This window comes from Lissotriton helveticus, chromosome 6 (assembly GCF_964261635.1).
Source record: "Lissotriton helveticus chromosome 6, aLisHel1.1, whole genome shotgun sequence".
Classification (NCBI taxonomy): Eukaryota; Metazoa; Chordata; class Amphibia; order Caudata; family Salamandridae; genus Lissotriton; species Lissotriton helveticus.
Genome location: NC_136067.1, coordinates 1041651124 through 1041675034, shown reverse-complemented (window position 1 = coordinate 1041675034; position 23911 = coordinate 1041651124). Strand labels below are relative to the sequence as shown.

Below are 23911 nucleotides of genomic sequence, written 5' to 3'. Positions count from 1 at the left end.
AATGCTATTTAATCGCACAACTAAAAAGACAGGCCCTCTGCAGCATTCCTGACACCACGCGCCCCATTTCCCAGCCACACGATTCTGCCGCTCCAGTACCCACTGTGCGGAAACACTGGTCTAGAGAAGTCAATATCAGCTGTTAAGGTACAATAGTTTTCTGGTGACAAAAGATGCCAATTGCAATCCCATTGCTTTTCTTGCTATCTAAAGGTCAGTAGAGCACCCTCTGAGTGCATCGATCTCACAGCAGCCTTTTCTCTGCAAAAGGTAACGTGACCACATTGGAAGCGGCTCTCTGCTCGGTGGCGCGCCAGACAGATAGATCTTAATTTCACAAAGCACCAATGCATGCAGCAGGGCTTTCAGTTCAGGCTCTAAAAAGGCAATGACGACCCCGACCAGCAAAATAAATTTTTTAGAGCGTAGTAAGAAGACAAGATAACCTAACAGTCTTAAAAATACAACTGACTCCAGGGTAAAAGGCTGGAGATAAATCACACATCCATGTGCCATTAAAGTCAAAGGATGTGTGAAAAACAGCCATTACATTATCACTTCAATCTGTGACATAATGCACTTAAAGGCTTCCTAGCCAGGAAACCCGGCAGGAGACGGATAGTGTCAAAGTAACAGCTACATCCTGGGCGCAGTTAATTAATATTTTATTGTCTCCTGCTCTTATTCTATGAATACAGTGTTATGCTGCCACAGCTGATAAGCGCCCCACCCTATAAAAAATGTAGTTGGTATTTTTGACGCGAGCTGTCTTAAGTAACAGGAGAGCAGAAATCAAAGCACCGTTTCACTACATATTTAATTATTTTGTATGGTGCTAGCATGAACAGAGAAAATATGCTTTTGGTCAGACGTCTAAAACTCAGCTTTGCAAAGAAAGGGTATTGTCCTACGATATTGCACACTGTTTCTGTCCACCAGATATTACATTCATAAGATGCTGCTTTTTTTTAGTTTATTCATATTTACCTAAAAATTATGTTATTCTTTGGATCTATCGTAATTGCCCTCTTTGCCTTTTAATGTATGTGGATTAGTCTACTTAGCACTCTTATTTAACACATGACTCGGATTTCCATCTCCCTTAAGGCATCTATGGCGTTCCTTTTAGGATTACAATTCATTTATAAATGTGATTTTGAATCGTTCTGGTGTCAGCTGTGAGGTAATCATAAAAATGTTAGCAGTCAGGCCACAAGGTTCATTTATGATACATGGGTGGAGGGGTGACATGCAATATGATCTACTCTTTTTCAATTTCTTCTTTTCCGGAATTATGAGGATGGCGTATCTTTTGGTCTCCATAATAATTTTTGTTAAAAGAAGTTCAATAGCACAGACATCACTTCAAGGGCACTGGGGCACTTCACAACAAACTAAAGGAACACTAATAACATTCGAGAATTGACAGCACATGTAAGTCTTTGCAGGTTGAATCAACGAGCTTAATGTTGTTTGTAAGATTTCTCAGAATATCGGTGCTATTACTAATGTATTTGTTCTTTAAATAGTCACCACTTCTTCAAATACCTTATCACAAACACACGACTTTCCACCGACCAGACACCTAAGATCCAGATCACTCTTTCTCGTACACACCACTGTATCTGCTGAAGCAACAGTGGAGGATGCTCCTTCTGAGACCTGGAGGCCAAAACTTCGAACAACCTTCCCCTGCACCTCAGGATCGCTCCGGCAATTTAAGAAGGAACTCAAGACCTGGCTGTTCGAATGAACCAATGACCATGAAGCAGTAAGCAACCACAGCACCTATCGCCCGTCACGGTGATTTATTGCTCTTTATAAATCCTTGATTGATCGATCACAACTTGAGGGTGAAAATAGCTCTTACAACTTTATGATGGTAAGCATGATAGGCAGTGTTAGACCTGTCAGCCTTAGGGTGGTCTTCCCCTAAACCTTTTGCCTTCACCCATCCTATATTTGCTGATTTGGTTTTGCTGGCCTTAGGACTCTGTGCACGTTACCACTGCTAACCAGTGTTAAACTTTATGTGCTCACTCCCTGAAATGTGGTTTCTACCCAGTTGGCACTTTTAATCTACTTGTAAGTCTTTAGTAAAGTGGTACTAAAGTTGCCTTGGCCTGTATATTAAATGCTACTAGTGGGCCTCTGCACTGATTGTGCCATCCACTTAAGTAGCCCTTTAAACATGTCTCAGGTCTGCCACTGCATCATGTTCTTAACTGGAATATTGACCTGGCAAGTTATATCTTATGCCAGGCCCAACCCTGACTTTTTACTACATGCAAGTAAACCCTAGGGTAGGCCCTAGACAGCCCAGAGGGCAGGGTGTAGTGTATTTAAAATGCTTTTTAGTTGTATACATCCAGATAGTGAAAAACTCCTAAATTCGTTTTTCACTATTGCAAGTTCTGCCTCTCCCATAGGATAACATTGTAGTTACCTTATTACATTTAATACACTGTAATTTCCAAAAGGTATTTGTTCTTGGTTGGTTCTTTGGAATTTAATGAAAGATTGTCTCTTATGGTGAAGTCAGATTTTAATTGACAATTTTGAAAATGCCACTTTTAGAAACTTGGCATTTTCCTGCCTCCTGCCATTTAGTGACTGTAACCTGTATCTGGGTCACATGAGAGGGTGTACTTGACAGTTGGGCTTTGTGTATTCCTCCTATAAAGCCATACACAAGCTTAGGTGGTCCGGGATGTGTCATCACTGGCAGGATGGGAGGGGGAGCAGGGCACAGCTCTACTTACACTTGAACCAGCTGTGTCTTGCCTCCACACAAAGTGCTGCATACTCCCTGTAGTTAGTCTGGTGCCAGGGCAAAGAAGGCAGGAAGCCAATGGACTTCAAAGGGAAACCTCTAGAAGCTTCGGCCCACTTCAAAGGAAACAAACAGGAATAAATAGTGGACCTCAGACACCAACTCTTTAGTACCCTTTTGGACCTGTGGATAATCTTACTGGAAGAAAGACTGTTGTGCTGCTGAAACGACTGCCACTCTGCTCGACTGTTGCACTGAAGGACTGCTGCCCTGCTGCCCTCTTGCCTGGGTGAGAAGGACTGGACTATGTTGAACCCAAGACCCCAGAGTGACTCAATGGCTAGTTGGCTGGCCTCCTGACTAGAGGCTCAGGGACAGAAGGCCCTAACAACCTTGAACCCAGCACTTGGACTCTATCATCTGTGATTCCTGCCCTGCTAAATGATGCCATCCCAGTCCTGGACCCTTGGAAGTAGGCCTGAAGGTGCCCTGTTGGCCCATCTATGGACCTAATAGGACCGCAGCATTTCCCCTGCTACGCAGCACAATTCCATGCAGAGCCAACGCATCACAGCTGCTGCGAGGGTCCTATCAGTGCAAGGACTCCGCCTCAACCTCACACCCTGCATTGGAACTGCTACATTACGAAGCTTTCCCCACGCAAGCTTCCATTGAAAATCTCTCTTTGACGGCAGCCTCAACAACGACAGAGCTTCTTCCAAAGCAGCCTCCCAACTTCTTAAAAATTACGCATCGCCTCGACTCCGCAACACATCACAAGCCCTCCTTGATGAGATCCTCAACACAGGACCTTGCAACACTCCGCAACCAGGATTAAGGTACTTTTGTTCAGCATGCCTAACTGGGTCCCTGTAGCCGCTTTCCCCTGATTCGTGGTCGGCTTGAACCTGTGACTTTGTCACTGTCCGGAGTAACCAGATCTCCACAGTTGGCTCTTTGTGCTTTTCGGCGCTATTTTCACTGACATCTTTAATTGCACATCTCCAGTTCTACTGATCGGATTTTTGTCATTTTTATCTTGTTTTATTTATTAAATATTGTAAATGTCTAAATCTGATGTGGAATCCGTTTGTGGTGTGTTTTCTATGCACTACTGCTTGAAGTGCTGCACACATACTTTACACTTTACACTAAGTTAAGCCTGACCGCTCTGTGTTAAGCTACCAGGGGATTAAGCACTGGTTAATTCGGGGTTTGTTTCTGGATCCTTTTTGACAAGGAGTACGGTTTCAGCTCGAGTACAGTTTTACTCCCCCCTACCTACCAACAGCACAATTATTTACAGGCAGCAACAACTGCACCGGTGTTGCCAGCTTCACTGCCAGAAAGAATGCCCCGGATGTAACTCGTGCCAATAAAGCAACCGATACCCAGTTTAAAAAATATATATATATTCCCATTTTGCAAGCGTTCGCCTAAGAGGATCTTAACCAAGAATGCCACGGGGGCTGGTGGTTGAGAGGGGTGCCAGAAAGAGGGGACAATATGCACCAGACCCAGATCTATTGCTTCAGCTGAATCTACAGACTGATTGGTAAAGCGAGCCTGTGCTATTTATTGTTACAATGTGGCAGCTAACGCAGCCTACCAATAGATGGCACATGGTGCTACATTGTTTTTTTTTGCCTTTCTCGTGGCCCTTTTAATTAGGAGAATAGACAGCCCAGAGCGGCCCAGCCTGGAATTTTTGACCCAGGTCCCACAAAAAACATCAACAGGCATGACCTCAACATGTTGAATGGCTGCCCATGGAGCAGCTCAACATTTGTATGCTGTGAGTGAAACCTGCCTAAATTATTTTGTTATTATTTTTTGAGTTTTATATACCACTAGCTAGACCAGAAGGTATCAGAGAGCTTTACAGGTTACGTGATTAAGTTTACAACAGGTATATGGGGGCGATGGGGGGATTCATATGAGTCAAAGTTAAAGAACAATCCATCATTAACTGGTTACAAAGTCACAAACGTATATCGAAAGGGCACATTGGGGAATGGCATTGGAGACAGAATAGGTGACTGAATCAGTCATGTGACCATCTTGGTGGTCAAGCCTACCTGTTCTCGATCTTCAGAATCCCGAGAATTGTGCTTACTAAATATTTGTACAGAAGATCATTTAATCTCCATAATATGACTTGGTTCAGGACTCTATAACACTAAGGCACAAACGCTTTACAAAAGATGATGGATCATGCTCACAGGCTCAAAGATGTGCTTAATTTGTGCCAGTGTTTGCTGGTGCTTAATTAACACCAGAACTTACATATGACAGTCCACAACATGGTGGTGCAGTCTATTGTTTAACAGAAAACATCAGTTTAATTATTAAATGTATACCTACAAATAATTCTACAGCGTCCAGGCCATTCTTGCTTCTTTGGATGGTCTGAAATTGTCCTAACGGTCACATTTATTGGAGCGTGATATTTAGTAGGGAGTGATTATGCGGTCATGTGACAGTGATGGTAGGTCTGGTCGATAGTGCAACCTACAGTGACCTCGTGAGCAATACCTTAGTCCCTAGCACTTATTTATTTACAAATGGAGCACTGCTCTTACAAGCAAGTCTGTAAACGAAAGAATAAAAACACAGAGCCTGTTGCATGATTATCAAAATGTCGTTTCTAATTTCCTCTGTCTTGTAACAGATTAAATATAGATTAGTCTAGAGACAAAGAGGATACAGAATGTTCCTCCTTTTGCACAAGAGGGAAGAGGAAATAATATTGGTGAGGCTGTTGTTCTGAATTTGAGAAAATGTGATGACATTGATTGTCTCTATTGCAAGAGCAGAGTCTAGACTTTTTCAGAGTCACCTTGCAGACTGCATCTGTACACAATCTTTAATGGCTATATAAAAGACTCAAAATGAATAAAATAACTGTATGTGTGTGCATGTGCAGAGGTTGGGTTGTGATCTGTCATAGATGTTAACGATGTTAGAGAGCAAAACCACTCGGTGATTTTGAATGAATAATGCAACTTTGAAATCTCGTCTGTCTTCATCCTCTCATCACAAGTCTGCCAGCAAATATTGAAAATCCACCTAGAAATCAAGACAGCTTATATGGAGGTAATTTCCACTTTTAACATTTTCTAACAGTTAATAATCTGGGAGATAAAAAGGCATACTTTCTTCTTGATCTTAGACCTCTGAGTTATCAATTCGCATTTTCCGCAGCCCTGAAGAGGTCAGCAGGCATGAACTGAGGTCTAGGCTGTGGCAGAACAGACCGAGAGTTCAGGGATATGTAGGATTTAGGCAAACCTCTCACACAGAGACTATTCCATAAGGATTCCTGCTTTACATGGAGCTCACTAAAGTAATTTCCACAGGACAGCTGTCATTCCAAACTCAAGTTGTGCTCCTTTACATAAGTAACCCCACAACTTTATCCGCTACACCGCATGGGTAAAGCAGAGTCTGGTGGCTTAGTGGACTGATGCATCCACTGCAGGGACCTGTGTTGGACCTCCTATTCACAGATTCAACCCCTGGCGGGTACACTTAGCCCCTCATCCTTCCTGTGGTCGATAAAATGAGTTACCATTGAGTTGAGTAACAATAAACATCTGTTATTCAGAGCCAAGATGCCCCGATGGGGGTGAACGTGCGCTTTACAAATACACGTTATGTTACACTTTCAAAGGAAAATTACCACCAAGAAATATTTATATTTTATCCAAATTTATACTGGTAATTTATATATTGATGTGTAGCCAGGCTGCTGGCTTGGGTCCTGGGTTCTCATCTTGGCACTTATCTGTAATGTATGTGCTTCGGCGAAAATCACCTAATCTCAATGTGCCTAAAATTGTAAATTCATGAAATGTGATGTCACTATGAAATATAAATGCGTAAATCCCTAGCTGATGTGCATGGCACCATTTCTATCCTACTAGATAAGTACTATATAAATGCCAATACAAACACTCTTTAGCTTTGATGAGGAATCTTAAATCTGGTTCGCCATGTGATCCCTGCCCGGCAAAATTTTTTGCTAGAATGGCTGATGTTGTTAATCCCCTAGTTAATCCTATTCTCAACCTTTCCTTGAGTAAGGGGATCCTGTCTCAATCCTGGAAACAGGCCATGGTGATCCCTCTCCTTAAAAAGCCCAATCTTGCCCCGGAAGCCCCGTCCAACTATCGACCAATTTCGCTCCTCCCTGCACTGACTAAAATCCTCGAGAGGCACGTCCATAGCGTGCTTTCTAACTTCCTGGAGTCGAATGAGCTGCTCCATGCGTCGCAATCGGGCTTTCGATCTAACCTAAGCACCGAGACGGCGCTCTTGGAAGTCTCAGAGATTGTGAAGGAGGTGCTGGATGATGGAGGCAGGGTGATGTTAGTCATGTTAGACTTGTCGGCGGCGTTCGACACCGTCCCCCATGAGGATCTCCTCATTAGACTACATGACATCGGTCTAGGGGGGACGGTGCTCAACTGGTTTCGTTCCTTCTTAGCCAACCCCCGTCAAACGGTCTGGGCCTCGTCTGGATCTGCCGAAATGCCGCCATTGGGAGTCGGAGTTCCTCAGGGCTCAGTTTTGAGCCCTACCCTATTTAACATCCTCATGACCCCTCTGGCGGATCTGGTGGAGTCCTACGGGGCCCGGATAGTCTCATACGCTGACGACACCCAGCTTCTTTTCACCTGCTGCAAGAGCGAATAATTCGATGGGGAAAGTATCCGTGAGTGCCTTGGGGCTGTTTTCAATTGGTTCCATCTGAACAGCCTCAAGTGCAACTCGGATAAATCCGAGATACTTTTCTTTGGATGCCCCGTGGATCCGGACTGGCATGATTGGTGGCCTGCTGACAAGTTCCCTCCAGCCCAGTCTTCTAAATGGGCCAAGAACCTGGGAATTAAAATTGACAACGGGCTCACGCTCAAATCCCAGGTGGCAACCTTGACTGGGACCTGTTTCGGGATCCTCAGGATGCTCCGAAAGTTTTTCCCTCTGCTGTCTGAGGAGCATCGGAGAATAACAGTTCAGGCCCTCATTGGATCCAGATTGGATTATGCTAATATTCTGTATCTGGGTCTCCCAGAATACCTTTTACAGCGCATGCAGGTGACCCAGAATGCTGCAGCACGAGCGATTTTCGGTCTGCACCGTCGAGCCAGTGCCTCTAACCTGCTGCAATCCCTCCATTGGCTTCCTATACGGAAGAGGATAATGTTCAAGGCCTTGACATTAGCCCACAAAGCACTGCATGCCACGGGTGCAAAATACCTACAGAAGAGGCTGAATTTTTATCAGCCGACACGATCCTTACGATCGAAGTCTTTAGCACTTGCTGTAGTTCCTCGTATAAAGAGGGCACGTCTGGGTGGGCGATCTTTTAGATTTCTGGCCCCTCAGTTATGGAACTCTTTACCATTGGTCTTACGATCCACATCCAATCTGTTAGCTTTTAGGAAGGGTCTCAAGACTTGGTTATTCGCTGGGTAGAGTGTTGTTCCCCCCTTTCTTCTGTTGTTCTGTCTACTGTTATGTTTCTTTTTTAGTCTCTTTTCTGGGTCTGGAGCACAAAGCGCCGGGACACTCCTTTGGAGTAGCCGTTGCGCTATACAAGACCCATTAATAACATAACATAACATAACACCAGATATGCAGTTCAAACCAATGAAAGGTGCATGTCTTCTCCTGAGCCGCACTTCACTGCCTGATACAAACTTCGGATGGGTAGGCCCCTTTTCTGTGGTTCTTGCGTATGCTCTTGTGTTTTAACATTTTGGGTCAGATTCTGAACATATATAGGAAATGTGCTCACTTAGAGTTATCCATAAATATTGAATGCATTACTAACTTTTTTGGAGCTCTCAAAGAATTGCAAAATTCCAGAAGTACTCATAACAGGTAAATAATTTGTGCATACAATCATTTCATCAAAAGCATTTCTGCATGTGGAAATAACATGTTCAAGTACATTTACACTATACAACTTTTTGTTGTTTTAACATGACTGGTCAATTCTGCCCTCGTACAAAGCCTGCCTTTTTACCTCCAACAATTTTGAGAGGTGTCCATCCCCTGTTTGACCCTAAACAGATATACCTCTGACCTTGAGAGGAGTACATTTCTGACCATTTGTAGGGTGTGAAACTACCTAAAAAACGTTTGACGGTATCCACAACTCACACATGTTGTCAGTGAAGATATCTATACCTCCATGTCATTGTCCAACAACCCCACCAGAGGTTGGCAGCTTTGCTCATACAGGAAATTAAACCCAAACTGGAGGAAATATTCATGTGAAGAATGCAATGAGTGCAAATTCACATTCTGCAATTTCCCACATAAATGAAGACATTATGCATCTTGGTGTACAAATACCTTTGACCATGGGTTGTATTAAAGATAGTGGCCCGTGGGCACAACTGGCCTTTGCACCCATCTTGGCACTATGGTATTACAGAAAGGGCTGCAGTTGCTTGTGCGGCCCTCTCGGTAATACAGATAGGTTTGACTCAGATGAAGCGTCAGCTCTGTCTTTATAGGGTGTTCCCTCATTTGCATGTGGGAGTCCCTCATTTGCATGTGGGAGTGGGCCCATGGAAATTAGGGAATCAGTTTGCCTCTGCACCCATGCTCTATTATGGACCAGGGAACAAAGGCAAACATGCCCTTAGGAGATTCACTTACAGTTCCCCCAAAAAAGGGTGGGCACTCTCCGTGTCTCCCCTCTAGGACCACCCACTGGAGGGGTGAAAGGAGGTCCATCTACCCCACAGACATCCCACTGCAGGCAGGTGCAATCGCTCACTGCACCTGCCTGTAAAGGGATCTCGCTCGCCTGTTAAAGTGCAGCGCTCACAGCCCCTTCACTGTGAGACACAGAGCAGTTTTGAAGCAGCCGCTCCGTATTCCACTGGATGTGCTGCCCTGGGTCCAGCGCAAGTTTGTGGCTGCCCTGGGGGCAGCAATTTCATTATAATTGGGTGCACTATGCATCTTCTCGCCCTGCACACCTGTTTAAAGGTGTGCAGTGGAGCAAACAAAGACAGTGTGCTCTATCACTAATGCAGGTCCTGTTGTACAAGTGTTAATTGCTTGGTTTCTAGGATCTGAAAGAGACCCGTTAGTATTAGATTCCTTACCTTAGAATATCCCCAGGCGTCAGACTGGATCCGGAAATTTTTTGCGTAGCAGTACCCTTGCGCGTCGATAGGCGTCATCTGCGGCTCCGCGTCCGTCGTCGGCGTCGTGGGCGCCGTGATGACGTCGTCGGAGTACTTAGACGCCGTCTCCGCGTGCTGACGTCAGTTCTTAGACACAGCTTTTCCGCGCCAGAAGCGCCGAGCCATGTTAAAAACCAACACTGGTGCCATTGAAACTAGGGCCCTGAAAGGGGATAACCCTAACCCTAGATATCGGTTCGCAGAATGGGGAGGATGGGTGGGTCGGTAAGGAATCTAATACTAACTAATGTCTCTTACAGATATATCGTTACACAAGTAGTAACTTGTGCATCTGAAAGAGACACGTTAGTATTAGATTCCTTACCTTAGAATAGATGCCCCAGCAATACCAACCTCTGTGGTGGGTCTGCGAACCAATAATCACACCAGAAAGTCCTGGAGGACAGAACGGCCAAAGAAGCCATCCCCCCGGACTTGGCAGTCCAGGCAGTAGTGTCTTGCAAACGTGTGCAGTGATGCCTACGTAGCCGCCTGACAGATGTCTTGTAAGGGCACTCCCCGGCCCAGGGCAGTTGTAGTCGCCGTGGCTCGGGTGGAATGAGCCCGTAATCCAACAGGGGGCTCCTTTCTAGCCAAGGAGTAGCATGCCTGGATACACAAGATGATCCACCGGAAGATGGTCCTCTTGCGCACCGCTTTCCCCTTCTTAGCGCCCACGTAACCAACAAAGAGTTGGTCATCCACCCGGAACTGGCGTGTGCGATCCAAATAGAATGAGAGTGCACGTTTTGGGTCCAGACGGTGGAGCCGCACTTCCTCTTTAGAGGGATGCGGTGGCGGAAAGAAGGTTGACAAGGTGATAGACTGCCCGATGTGGAAGGCTGTGACAACCTTAGCAGGAAAGATGGCTTAGTACGCAACACCACTTTGTCCGGATGGACATAAAGGAAGGGTGGAGTACAAGAAAGAGCCTGGAGCTCACTCACTCTCCTGGCAGAGGTGATGGCAACCAGGAAAGCAATCTTCAGAGTAAGAAGACGGAGAGGACAGTTGAGAAGTGGCTCAAAGGGAGCGCACTTCAGAAAATTTAGAACAAGGTTCAAGTCCCACTGAGGCATCACAAACGGAACAGGAGGGAACGTTTGTGTGATGCCCTTTAGAAATCTGTTTACAATAGGGGACTTGAACAAAGAAGGTTGATCAGGCAGCCTCAAAAAGGCTGAAAGGGCAGAAAGGTAGCCCTTGATAGTGCCCAGAGCAGAGCCCTGCTGGGCAAGAGAAAGAAGGAAGAGAAGAACCTCCGAGAGAGGGGCAGGAGGAGGATCCACAGCCTTAGCTGTGCACCATGCCACAAATCTGTTCCACCTGCAGGCGTATACCGACTTCGTGGAGGGACGCCTGGCTGCCAGAATGACATTACAGACTTCAGGAGGCAAGTCAAATGGCCTCAACTGTCGCCGCTCAATCTCCAAGCATGGAGGTGGAGACTGGACAGGTTCGGGTGGAGGACCGTCCCCTGTTGCTGCGACAGAAGGTCCTCCTGACGAGGCAGACGAACCGGGGGATCGACTGACATACTGAGTAGCTCTGGATACCAGTACATTCGTGCTCAGTCCGGAGCCACAAGGATGACTTTGGCCCGGTCGCGCTTGATCTTCTTCAGCACTCTGGGCAGAAGTGGTATAGGCGGAAAGGCGTATAACAGACCGCAACTCCTCACGCGACGAAAAGCGTCGCCGAGCGAGTGCCGCCTTGGCAATTCCAACGCGCAGAACTGATGACATTGCGCGTTCTCTTTGGTGGCGAATAGATCTAACCAAGGCTCTACCCTTTGCTGAAAGAGGCCTTGCGCCACGTCCGAGTTCAGAGGCCATTCGTGATCCATCATGCACCGACGGCTGAGCTCGTCCGCCCTGGCGTTCAGAGAACCTGCCAGGTGTTGAGCCACCAGGGTCACGCCCTGGCGTTCCAGCCATTGCCAGAGGTGCAGAGCCTCCTGGCAAAGGGTCCACGACCCCACCCGCCCTGTTTGTTGCAGTACCACATGGCGGTGGTGTTGTCCGTGAACACTTGCACTACACCCCCCGGACAGAGGGGAGGAATGCCTTCAGTGCTAGACGAATCGCCCGCAACTCCAACAGGTTGATGTGGAGCCGGGCCTCCACCGGAGACCAGAGGCCTCTGATCTCCGCCTCTCCTATGTGGCCACCCCAGCCCTGGAGGGACGCGTCCGTCACAACTACGTGCTCCGGTTGGGGAAGGGAGAGGGATCTGCCGCTGACCCAATCGCGGTCCGTGAGCCACCACTGCAGCTGTCTCGTAGGGCCCTCCGAGATCAGGACGTGGTCGGGCATGTTGCCCTGATGCTGGGCCCACTGAAACTTCAGGTCCCACTGCAGAGCCCGCATCCGCCACCTGGCGTGATGCACCAGTAGGATGCAGGAGGCCATCAGCCCCAGAAGCCGCAGCGTCAACCTGACCGAGACCTGGGATAACGGCTGAAAGATGGGAATTAGAGCCTGAATATCCCGGACCCGCTGTTCGGGCGGATAAACCCGAAACTGCGCCGAGTCTAGAACCGCTCCGATGAAGAGGAGCTTCTGAGAGGGGCACAGGTGTGACTTTGGCACATTGATGGAGAACCCCAGCCGGTGCAGGAGATCTGCCGTAGTCTGGAGGTGGCTGACGACTGTCTGGGGCGAGCCCGCCTTCAACAACCAGTCGTCGAGGTAGGGGAAGACTGACACCCCTAGCCTGCACAGATGAGCTGCGACCACCGCCATCACCTTTGTGAACACCCGTGGGGCGCTGGTAAGGCCGAAGGGGAGCACGGTATACTGAAAGTGCTTGTGGCCAACCGTGAACCGCAGGTAGCGCCGGTGGGCCGGCAGGACGGGGATGTGGAAATAAGCGTCCTGCAAGTCCAACGCTACCATCCAGTCTCCTGGGTCCAGGGCAGCTAGGACCTGAGCCAGTGTCAGCATTTTGAACTTCTCCTTCCGGAGGAAGCCGTTGACGTTCCGTAGGTCCAAGATAGGGCGTAGGCCCCCTTTGCCCTTCTTGGGTACCAGAAAGTAGTGAGAGTAGCAACCACACCCTACTTCTGGCCCAGGAACGCGCTCAAGGGCCCCCTTGGCCAAGAGGGCCGTAACTTCCTCCTGCAGAAGTCGCAAATGATCCCCCGATACACGGTGGTTCTGCGGTGGAATGGTTGGCGGAGTCGCCTCGAAGGGGAGGGAGTAGCCCCTTCGGACGAATTGCAGCACCCACCTGTCCTATGTGACAGTGCACCAGTGGAGGTGGTGATGGCGAACCCTGCCCCCCACTGGCGTCACATGGGCCTGAAAGCACGGACTAGGATGGTTTTGAGGCGGATGCTGCGGGGGAAGGTGTGGACTGACCTCGCCGTTGTCCCCGACCAACGGGACGGCGGTTCCCACGGCCGCCACCGCGTTGGGTATTACCCTGCGGAGAGTGGCTGGCAGCAGGTGTGGGTACACCCCTTCTGTGGCCACGAAAGGAGTGAAAGGCAGCCGATTGCTGGCGCGGGGCCGAGAGGCCCAAGGACTTGGCCGTAGCCCTGGAGTCCTTAAAGCGCTCAAGCGCATGGTCTGCCTTGTCGCCAAAGAGGCGACGGCCATCAAACGGCATGTCCATCAGCGTGTTTTGGACATCGGCCGAAAAGTTGGCGGACCTCAACCAGGCGATGCGTCTGACCGCCACCGTCGTTGCCATCACTCTACCTAGTGAGTCGGTGGTATCCAGCCCACACCGGATAGAATATTTGGCTGCATCCCGGCCCTCCAAAGGGCTTGGCCGAGTTTGGCCCGTACCTCCAACGGACACTCTGGCAGCACTTCCGCAACCGTATCCCACAGAGAGTGGGTGTAGCGGCCCAAGATGCATGCGGTGTTGGAAGACCGCAGTCCCAAACTAAGGGACGAGAAGATCTTTTTACCGTACTGCTCGTACCTCTTGGATTCCCTGTCCGGCGGAGCCGACGGGAATGCGGTCTGGGAATTGGAGGCCTGGATGACCAGGCTCTCGGGGTGGGGTGGGTGGACAGGAAACATGGGTCGCCCGGGGCCAGGCGGTGGCGTCTGGCCACATTCCTATCTACAGGCGAACCCGTAGCGGGGTTGGACCAAGTGCCCAAACGAACGTCGGTTAAGGCCTCGTTAAACGGCAGCAGAGGCTCGGCTGAGCATGACTGCAGCTTAAGGACCTCAGTGAGGAGGTTAGTCCTCACGGCCGCGACGGGGAGCTCAAGGCCCAAGGCCTTGGCTGCCCTCATCAACACCACACTATAGGTTGCCCCCTCCTCCGTAGCCACGGTAGGAGGTGAGACAAATCCATAGTCAGGCGAAGTGTCTATACCACTGGCCTCCCCAAGTCCACCTGCCCAGGCCTCATGAGACTGGCATTCACGTGCCAGAGGGTCCTCAGACCCCTCCCAATCCTCCTCATCACCCATCCCCTGGTACTGAGGGTTATCAAAAGATGCGGCCGGTTCATGGAAAATGAATTCCCCGAACGGCGTCGGATGCGGCGCCCAGCGGGTCGAGGGAGGCGTCGGGGACGGCGCCGCCCGAGGACGGCGCCAGTGGTGACACCAGAGGGGACGGCGCTGGGGAGGTCGTTAAGTCCACCAGCGGGGACCCGGATCCGGAACCGGATCTAGCGTGGCCCTACGGCGCTGGGCCCGAAGGCGCCGGCTGCGTCGGAGCCGAAGCACCCGACGTCGTCGGGGCCACAGCGCCCGAAACCGCGAGGATCGCCAGACGGTTCCGCTGGGCCCGCAGGCGCCGCGGAGCCCGTCGGAGGAGAGAGGGACCTCATGGCCATGAGGAACCGCTCCATCTCCTCCGGCGTCGCGTTAGGCCCAGGGACCGAAGGGTATGAAGCCTGACGCGGCGCCTGCGACTCCGACGGAGCCGCGTGGGAGGTGCCACCCGAACCCCCGGCCGCGTCGGGGGGAGTCGGAAGAGCGATGACGTCTCTTCGACTTCTTGTGCTTACCTGACGACTTCGACCCTGAGGAGTGATGTCGACTCCCGGAGCTATGATGGCTCCGCTCCCGCGACCGGTCCCTCGACCTCCGTCCGGACCGGGACCTCTCTTGGCGCGGGGCCGACTGCCGGAGTTCGAGTCGCTTATGGGACCGCTCCCGTCTAGCTTTGGAAGTGAGGGCCCGGCAGTCGGAACAGGCCTTGTCGTCGTGGTCGACGCCGAGACAGTGGAGATACCGACGGTGAGGGTCCGTTACCGACATCAGTCGGTCGCAATCCTCACAGGGCTTGAAACCAGGCATCCCTACCGGCACCGAGTAGGAGTCGAAGACTCGAAAAATGAGATCAAAAAGATCAAAAAGAGTTAGTCAAAAAGTGACCAAGGTACCACTTTTTCCAGATCTGCGCTGCTGGCGCGGAAAAAAGAAGAACGGACGTCAGCACGCGGAGGCGGCGTCTAAGTACTCCAACGACGTCATCACGGCACCCACGACGCCGACGACGGAAGCGGAGCCGCAGACGACGCCTACCGACGCGCAAGGGTACTGCTACGCAAAAAATTTCCAGATCCAGTCTGACGCCTGGGGATATTCTAAGGTAGGGAATCTAATACTAACGTGTCTCTTTCAGATCCTAGAAACCAAGCAATGAACACTTGTACAACAGGACCTGCATTAGTGATAGAGCACACTGTCTTTGTTTGCTCTACTGCACACTTTTAAACAGGTGTGCAGGGCGAGAAGATGCATAGTGCACCCAATTATAATGAAATTGCTGCCCCCAGGGCAGCCACAAACTTGCGCTGGACCCAGGGCAGCACATCCAGTGGAATACGGAGCGGCTGCTTCAAAACTGCTCTGTGTCTCACAGTGAAGGGGCTGTGAGCGCTGCACTTTAACAGGTGAGCGAGATCCCTTTACAGGCAGGTGCAGTGAGCGATTGCACCTGCCTGCAGTGGGATGTCTGTGGGGTAGATGGACCTCCTTTCACCCCTCCAGTGGGTGGTCCTAGAGGGGAGACACGGAGAGTGCCCACCCTTTTTTTGGCGCACTGTAAGTGAATCTCCTAAGGGCATGTTTGCCTTTGTTCCCTGGTCCATAATAGAGCATGGGTGCAGAGGCAAACTGATTCCCTAATTTCCATGGGCCCACTCCCACATGCAAATGAGGGAACACCCTATAAAGACAGAGCTGACGCTTCATCTGAGTCAAACCTATCTGTATTACCGAGAGGGCCGCACAAGCAACTACAGCCCTTTCTGTAATACCATAGTGCCAAGATGGGTGCAAAGGCCAGTTGTGCCCACGGGCCACTATCTTTAATACAACCCATGGTCTATGTATCTACTTTAGCACAGTCAGGGTGCTAGCATGACGTGTTCTAGTAACATAAAAATAGACCATCAAAGCGCTAAAAAAAAGCACTAGAGGACCTTTCAAAGGTGGTTACCTTCATTAAATGCGGACTTCAGTAAAGTCTCATGGCATTATGATAGATGTAGACCTTGCTTCTTTCATTACATTTTCCATTTTCATTTAACAGTAAAATGTTGAACAATTTTCAATGAGGCAATTCTCCTTTCATTCAAACAACTCAATTTTCACCGGTGTACTTTTCAGAAGGCATGTTGTTTCGCTTCCATTAAAGCCCTTCAGAGAAACTTAACCTTGTTAGGTTTTGCTGGCTTTGAAACTGTAGAACAATTCAAAACGGTGAAATACTCGTGCACCAGTCCAGCAAGGGAACAGTCCCTGGGTGCACACAAATCTACAATATCAAAAACACAAAAACAGTCCACGGTTGCCCTCAAGGCCCAGTGCTGTTCTCCTCTGCAGAGCAGTTGATGGCCCAGCCTGAAGTTCCAAATGTCTTTTCTCGGTTGGCAACTCTGCAAGGAGTTGTCTTGACAAGAACAATGAAAATACACATATACACTCCTTCTGTAATGATACATCTGTGCCCTAAAGCCAGAAAGCACTGCCACACAACTCAATCACTAGAAGAAGCCTAGTCCTGCTTGAGAAAATCCCTCAAGATGATCTCCTCTCTGGAAGACAGCACAGTTCAGGATCAGAGCACCGCTTAAAGAAGGCACCAAACGTGAAGCCATGCTTCAGAAATTTCACTTTATATAGGCTCTTTTCTTAATTCCAGCCTCTCCAAGCACTGAGACTTTGGTCAGAAGTTTTGGCTCAATATCTGTAGTCCAATCAGTGCCCTGGAGGGGCACCTTCTCCATTCCTAAAACACCAGCAACATGTTTACTGAGGCTGCACACACTCAAAGCCTTCAGGGAGCAGTTTTAATGTTTGCTATATGTAGGAAACAGATCCGTTCAGGCGTATTCAAGCATTGCCTCGGGCTGAACAAAACCTTTCAAGCACTCTCATCTAAGAAAAACTAATGCTTGCTATTTAAAGGGGTGATTAGAACAAAGATTCATAAATTCATGTTCAACTAAACGCTAAACAAAGAATGAAACCATTGTCTGGTGGTGCAAAAATTGGGAAATTAGGGATCATCTTGTAAAGGAAGCCCAATACACCCAGACTTGTGATGGGTGTTGTAGTGCAAGCATGCAAAACTGCCCATCTATGAAAACCTCTGACCGGGAGCATTGGACGAGGTCTTCCCGTTCCCTGGATAACTCCTTAGGGCACATCATAAAGTTAAAAGGCTGCGATGAGATGTCATCCATAAGAAACGGCCTATATTCATTACTGGTGGAATAAAAAGTGAGGATTCCCTCAGTCATGTCCCTTCCCCCACCAAAACCTCAGCAAAATCTCTCCATGTTTCTTAATAATGCAGGACACTGCAGGCGCAGTCCCTCTTCTACCCGCCCTTAATGCACCTCCCAGGATGCGCTGAATGAAACTTCAGCAGTAGCAAGGTCAGCAATCCCTTGAGAGCGCAGCACACCAGGCGCAATCTGGCCGGGTCTAATCAAAAGCCTGCATGTGTGGCGATAAAATACACATATCTGTGCCAACCTCTCAAGCTTCACTAACAGCAGTATGATTTACGACCCTACCCCGCGTATAAAAAAAACTGAAAGCAATATTTTCATTACACAGGTGTCTCAACAAAACAAAAAACAAATAAAGCACGGTCCTCGGAGAGTAATGCGCTCCCTGAGTGGCTAAGTGCTGATGGGAGAAAAACAGGAAAGAGAGGAAAGACAGGGCTTGCGTTAACTCTTCAATGGTAGCTGCTGAGAGGCGCAGCGGACAGTTTTCCTCTGCTAGGAAAGAAGGCAGAAAGGAGAGAGTGCCTTGATGTTCTTTCATGCATAGGTTTTGATGAGATATAACTACTGAACTGCATAGAGAGAGACAGAAACAGTATACCAGCAGGACTGGGCTTGCTGTGATGAGGGTCCTACTGTACCTCTAAGAGCTTCCAACGCACGTTAAGGTCATCCAGCTGCCGAGACATCTTTAGCGAAGGACGGATCTCAAGCGGGGCAAGTTGACTGGACATGTCATTCACGGCTTTCACTTTCATGTCGATTGGTGCAATTTCTTCTCTGAATCCCTGGAAGGAAGAGCAGAGCTTAGAACACTGACTGTGCCAGACAATTGACTCTAGACCGCAGGGGAGGCAGATCAACGGGGATTTGTACGTGCACGTGCTCAATAAAACCACGAGTTTCTTTGATTTACTATACCGAGAGATCGCAATCAGTTAAAAAATCAGCCAGGATACCTGGGGCTATTGAAGTGGCACTGTGTCTTGGTTGACAGTGAAAAGTACAATTGAAGGATTGGAATAAGGTTAATGCACACAAAGATCAAGGCGAGTTTAGCAATTCATAATGTCTAATGTATTTCTATAGCGTTTTCAGGGAAATTTGCTCTAAATGCTTATTCAAAGCAACAGGACTTGCTGGCTCTTCTGGGAAAGATGTAAAAGAAGTAATGTATAAAGCAGTGGTAGTGGAAAGGAACAAGAAAGAAGACAGAGGAAAATGAGAAAGAGGTCAGGTAAAAGACAAAGTTCACTGTACTGGATCATCAGTGGAGACAACAGGATTCTTTTATGTTAAGAAAGCTGTGTGTGGTCAAAAATAAGAAGCAAAACAAAAAGAATACAACTATAGGCAAAAAACTATGAAGGCAAAAACATAATTCGTGCTGGCAGCCTATGAAGATATATTCAAATTAAATGAAAACAAATGTTAAAGTGGCAGGATTAGGGGGGTGAGAAGAGAGCATAGGAATATTTAGGAAGGATTAATAAGTGAATTTGAACAAAGCAAATAGGTTGTTGCAAGAAAAACAACCCAAACAGGACAGGGCTTAGAGGAAACAGACATTTGACAAAGGTTTCCCAGTCGTGGAGAAGAAAAACCTATCAAAGCAAAGAGTTGGAGAGCATGCAGATGAAGGGAGTTAATATAGCCTTGATATCTACCAACAGTTTAAGGGTCTTAAAGTAACCATGAACTTCCCAGTGGAAAGTGCACTCTTCCTAGCAGCCTGCTAAACCAAAAACAATCTGCTCTCACAACAGCATCACTGATCTGACCAATGTAACAATAAAGCGATCACTGTTGAAATCTAGTCAGTAGTTAATTACCTAAATTCTTTTCTCAAATAACAGTTAATTTCATTAGGCACCATCAAATGGGGCTCAGAAGCATGGTGCACGTTTGTGGCACTTCTTACTTTACATGAATGAGACTAGGGGCGAGGGAGGGAGAGGGCAAAAGAGGCCATTTGTGCACTTTGCAGCTCGGAAGAGTGATTCGAGTTGGATGTACCGCCCTGATGAAGCAGTTCGACCACGTGTCGAAGTGTGATTAAACAATCTCAAACCTAGCATAGCTAACGGCTTAAGCTACAAAAACTAGACTGCAAACCAGACAATGTTTTTGGAGATCTGGTTTATGAAATTGCTTCATTTTGATATGCTGCTAATGTACTAATACACCACATCACAAAATACACAGTAGCAGGAGGTCGAAAAACCTCCTCAAATGCAGGGATTGAGGCCTGCTAGAGACAGCTGATCTACATTCATGGATTCCCCGTATCTGCATTTGAACCTGCTTTAAAAGATATTTATTTGCAGGTAATGACAGGAGGCAGACAGTGCTAACTGGGCCTCAATTTGCTCTCATAAGGTCACCTACCACCATTCACAAAGTTAGAAGCTGTCCCACAGGCACTCCACTAATGCACTGCAGTCTAAATAAGAGCAAGGAAGGGACATGCTTCTTTCACATCCCCTCCTCTTTGCAATTTGGAGGCACTTTGCAAACACACTTTGCAAAGTGAAAATACTTTAACTCACAAAGTAATTTAGCACAAAGTGTCTCTACATTTTGGGGCCACAAAACCAGTGATTCTGAGAATCCCAAGCTTGAGCCCGCAATATTATTTTGTAGATCAAGAACAATAATATTTTACTCACAATCTAAAGTGATCACACTGAATTTTATTGGCTTTACTGGTTTTTAATAAAATAGCTTGAGTGACAAGTTTAGTATATGACAAAAAAGGCTCCCATATAAGTCAATCACCGGAGCCTGCTACTGTGCATGGTTTCCTTACTGTCAGAAAGTTGGGAGTGCACCGTGCTTAATTTGAGCCGGTGGTTTCAGGTGCTTAGCACTGGCACTTAATCACCAACACCGGCGCTTTTCATGAGCACCAGTTAAGGACATATTCATTTATGGGGAGATGAGTGATTTGCCTAGAATCCCAGGATGTTGAGCCGACGCAGAGACACAAACCTGGTTCCCCAGCACCAAAGTCGGCAGCTCTGGCCATTACGCCACATCGCCCCACCCCCTTTCATGGTTAGTAGTTGGTTCTGTTGTAGGCGGCACTCACAGGAGAAATGGGCTGGTGCAAGCTGCTTCCTGATGAGAGCCGCAGCACTATAAGAAAATAACTGACATGACTAAAATGGAATGTGCACATGAGCACAGAATTTTTCTCACATTTTGACTTCTAAAGGATGCAAGTTTATTTCCTTGGGTGCTTCTTGTACTGCCCCACCTTAGTGAAACAGGATAAGGTGGTCTTCGGGAGTGGGAAAAGGGGAAGTAAGAAATTAATCTCAGCACCGCCTGCTAGCAAAAATGCGGTGTCCATAATGTTCAGGTATAAAACAGATAGGGCAGTCACTAAGAGAAATTACACCATGCTTCCCATTTGAAGACAACTATAGTTTGATCAAAAGACTCCGCTCAAAAGACAGCATATTTTGAGGGAGTGCTCAGAGTGCACGCTTAAATAAACATTAGCAGGAGAGTCATCGCTTATGCAGTTTTGCAGCGCTTTGAGTATACATCCTCTTGGTTTGGCTGTAAAGGTTCCTACCCTGAAACAGGACATGGGGTTTTACTATAAAAGACGCACATTAAAAAGCACAGAAAATTGACTTGGGAGCAGAAACACAATGCCCGTGGGTTATCTGGTGAGTGTGCACTGTGGGCAAAGCAGTTTGATTGTCCCAAACAATATAAATGTAAACCCAACAAGGGCAAAGAGAGGGCCTGAACAGGTATCAATAATATCTTGAAATGAGTATTCAGCTTTGTAAAACACCAAATAAATACTACTTGGTGTTCTTTGCAAGGAAGCTGTACTCATGCCACCAATACACATATCAACACACAACTTAGACTTCATTCTGCAGCTCTACAAGCTGTCTAAAATAATTTCAAACAGGTCTTAACTATAACTGCACTGAAAGCTATAAGCCACTTCACGTCTGCCAATGGTAAATCACCCTTTTAACTGGATAGAATCTATCCATCTATTTTGTTATCTTGCATTGTCCTAGGTTGAGCAACATTATCTCAGCGAAGATGTTTATGGCCAGGATTTCCATCAGCTCTTGCTTTGTTTGAAAAGTACAAATGAGGATGAAATTGTGCTCAAAGAAACCAAATGATTATTTGTAAATATTGTTGGATGACCTCTGATTAATTCTATGTGATCTCTTTAAGGAATTCTTTAAATGTATCTCCTTAAGTAGGGGTTTATGCAGTGTGTTTGGGCGGTAATGAAAACTACTGGACCTGATGGCACCTAGAAAGGTGTTGCAGTCTAAAGACTCACTCAGCCTCATAGATTTCTTCCCCTGATCTGTAGCCAAGGATGGGCCAAAAGTGACAACGCTCTCCCTCCCACGACGTCTTTATTTAAAGAGAGAGTTGCAGAGTATTAAGATGGTTCATATAGACAACTCTACTCCTTCTTGTAGTCGCTTAGAGAAGAAAGACCAACAAGGTAGAGAGATTGTCTAATAAAACTATTGCAAAATAATATGTGACTCGATTGAAGGAAACTCTATAGTCAAAAAAACAATTCAACAAATAGAAAGTATGTGCTTGGTATCCAAATAATGAAATACGGACACTGAGAACTAATGAAGTAAAAATGCTCTTGATGACTAGTCTTTTGCAAAAAATGGCCTCAATGATGAGGACTCATTGTAGTCTAGGTGTAGTGGGCGATAATTATATTAAGATGTATGGAATTCTAGGAGTTGTACTATAAGGATCGGACCTGAAAAACCGATGACACCCACTGATCCCTGAACTAGACAGGACCTATGTTAATATCACTCAATCCAACACAAAATACTCCCACGGAGCAGGTGAACTGGGTTATCATGCAACGCCACAGATGCTACAAAGGTAAGAAATAGAGAGCCAAGGGAATTCACCAAAGCGTCGTTAATATATGGGGGTGAAACATTTATTTCACTTGAACACGGTTCTTACTTAAGTCACAACAATGCCTCTTTTCACGTGCCATGTTTCCTCTGGAGAGGAGTATCTCAAGCTGAACATTGGACATGGATGTAGGCACCTGATGTGACTAAATCTTATGCTATGAAGAATGAGTGGTGAATCGCTGGTGAGGTGAGGCACGAGAGGAGAGAGAATAGATAGGTGTGGCCTAGAGCATGCATTTGGGACAGGTAACAGCCTTTACAACGCGGGGTCAGCACCAGGTGCCGTTTCCCCGCAAGCCGAACCATGCTTGCCTTAACCTTGCATAAGCCTTAACAACATATATGCGTGGTCAATATATATAGTTCCGTTTACCTTCTCCACCAGTAAACTGCCTTGGTGCGCGGTGTTTCTGTACCCTTCCATGCTGAGAAGTTACAGCTGTTTGTACCTTTTGCAGATTGTAGCTTCCTGGTACCGTTCCTAGTTTTTTGCCAGAATTCCCTTCTACTGACTAGAATTGCATAACTCAAACAAACCATTGATGGTGAAGCTGTTTTATCAGTGTTTCTGTGCCAGCAGGACACTGCCTCCCTATGCACCATGATTCAAAAAGGGGGGTAGTGATGGACAGAGTATCTGAATTAAGCAGAACACTCCTACCCAGTCAAAAGATCAGGGCTTGATCCATCACCGTTTTTTAGCTCACTGCACCATCCCAGTTCAGAACCTGGCTACATGCAAATTAGTCTGACCCTGGCCCAGTGCATCATGGGAACAGGGCAGACCAAACTACCAAGCCAATTCTTTACTGGAAAGGAAACAAGCTTCCGGGGACCGGTTTCTGGCATTACAGCCGTCTTCGGCCCGGCTTGCTTGAATCCTGATGGTGCAGTGAGCAAGGGACTCACATCTGAGCATACCCTTCCACACTTGTGGTGGCCAAAACGATTCAAAAAGGGGGGTGGTGATGGACAGGGTATCTGAATTAAGCAGAACACTCCTACCCAGTCAAAAGATCAGGGCTTGATCCATCACCGTTTTTAGCTCACTGCACCATCCCAGTTCAGAACCTGGCTACATGCAAATTAGTCTGACCCTGGCCCAGTGCATCATGGGAACAGGGCAGACCAAACTACCAAGCCAATTCTTTACTGGAAAGGAAACAAGTTTCCGGCATCTTTGCTGGGTTTTATCAGTGTTTCTGCTTTGTTGGCCTCATTCTCAACTTTAGCTTCCAAGCTCAAACTGATGTCCCCCT

At 47.5% G+C, this 23911-nt stretch overlaps 1 protein-coding gene across 2 annotated transcripts in view; it reads right to left on the bottom strand.

Moving 5' to 3' along the window:
* Positions 1-23911, bottom strand: part of UTRN (utrophin) — a 1532463-nt gene that overhangs the window by 330048 nt on the left and 1178504 nt on the right. For both annotated transcript variants that reach the window (XM_078648677.1, XM_078648678.1), the window contains one exon: positions 18345-18491. In XM_078648677.1, the coding sequence (XP_078504803.1) occupies positions 18345-18491 (147 nt within the window). The remainder of the gene's footprint in view (positions 1-18344; positions 18492-23911) is intronic.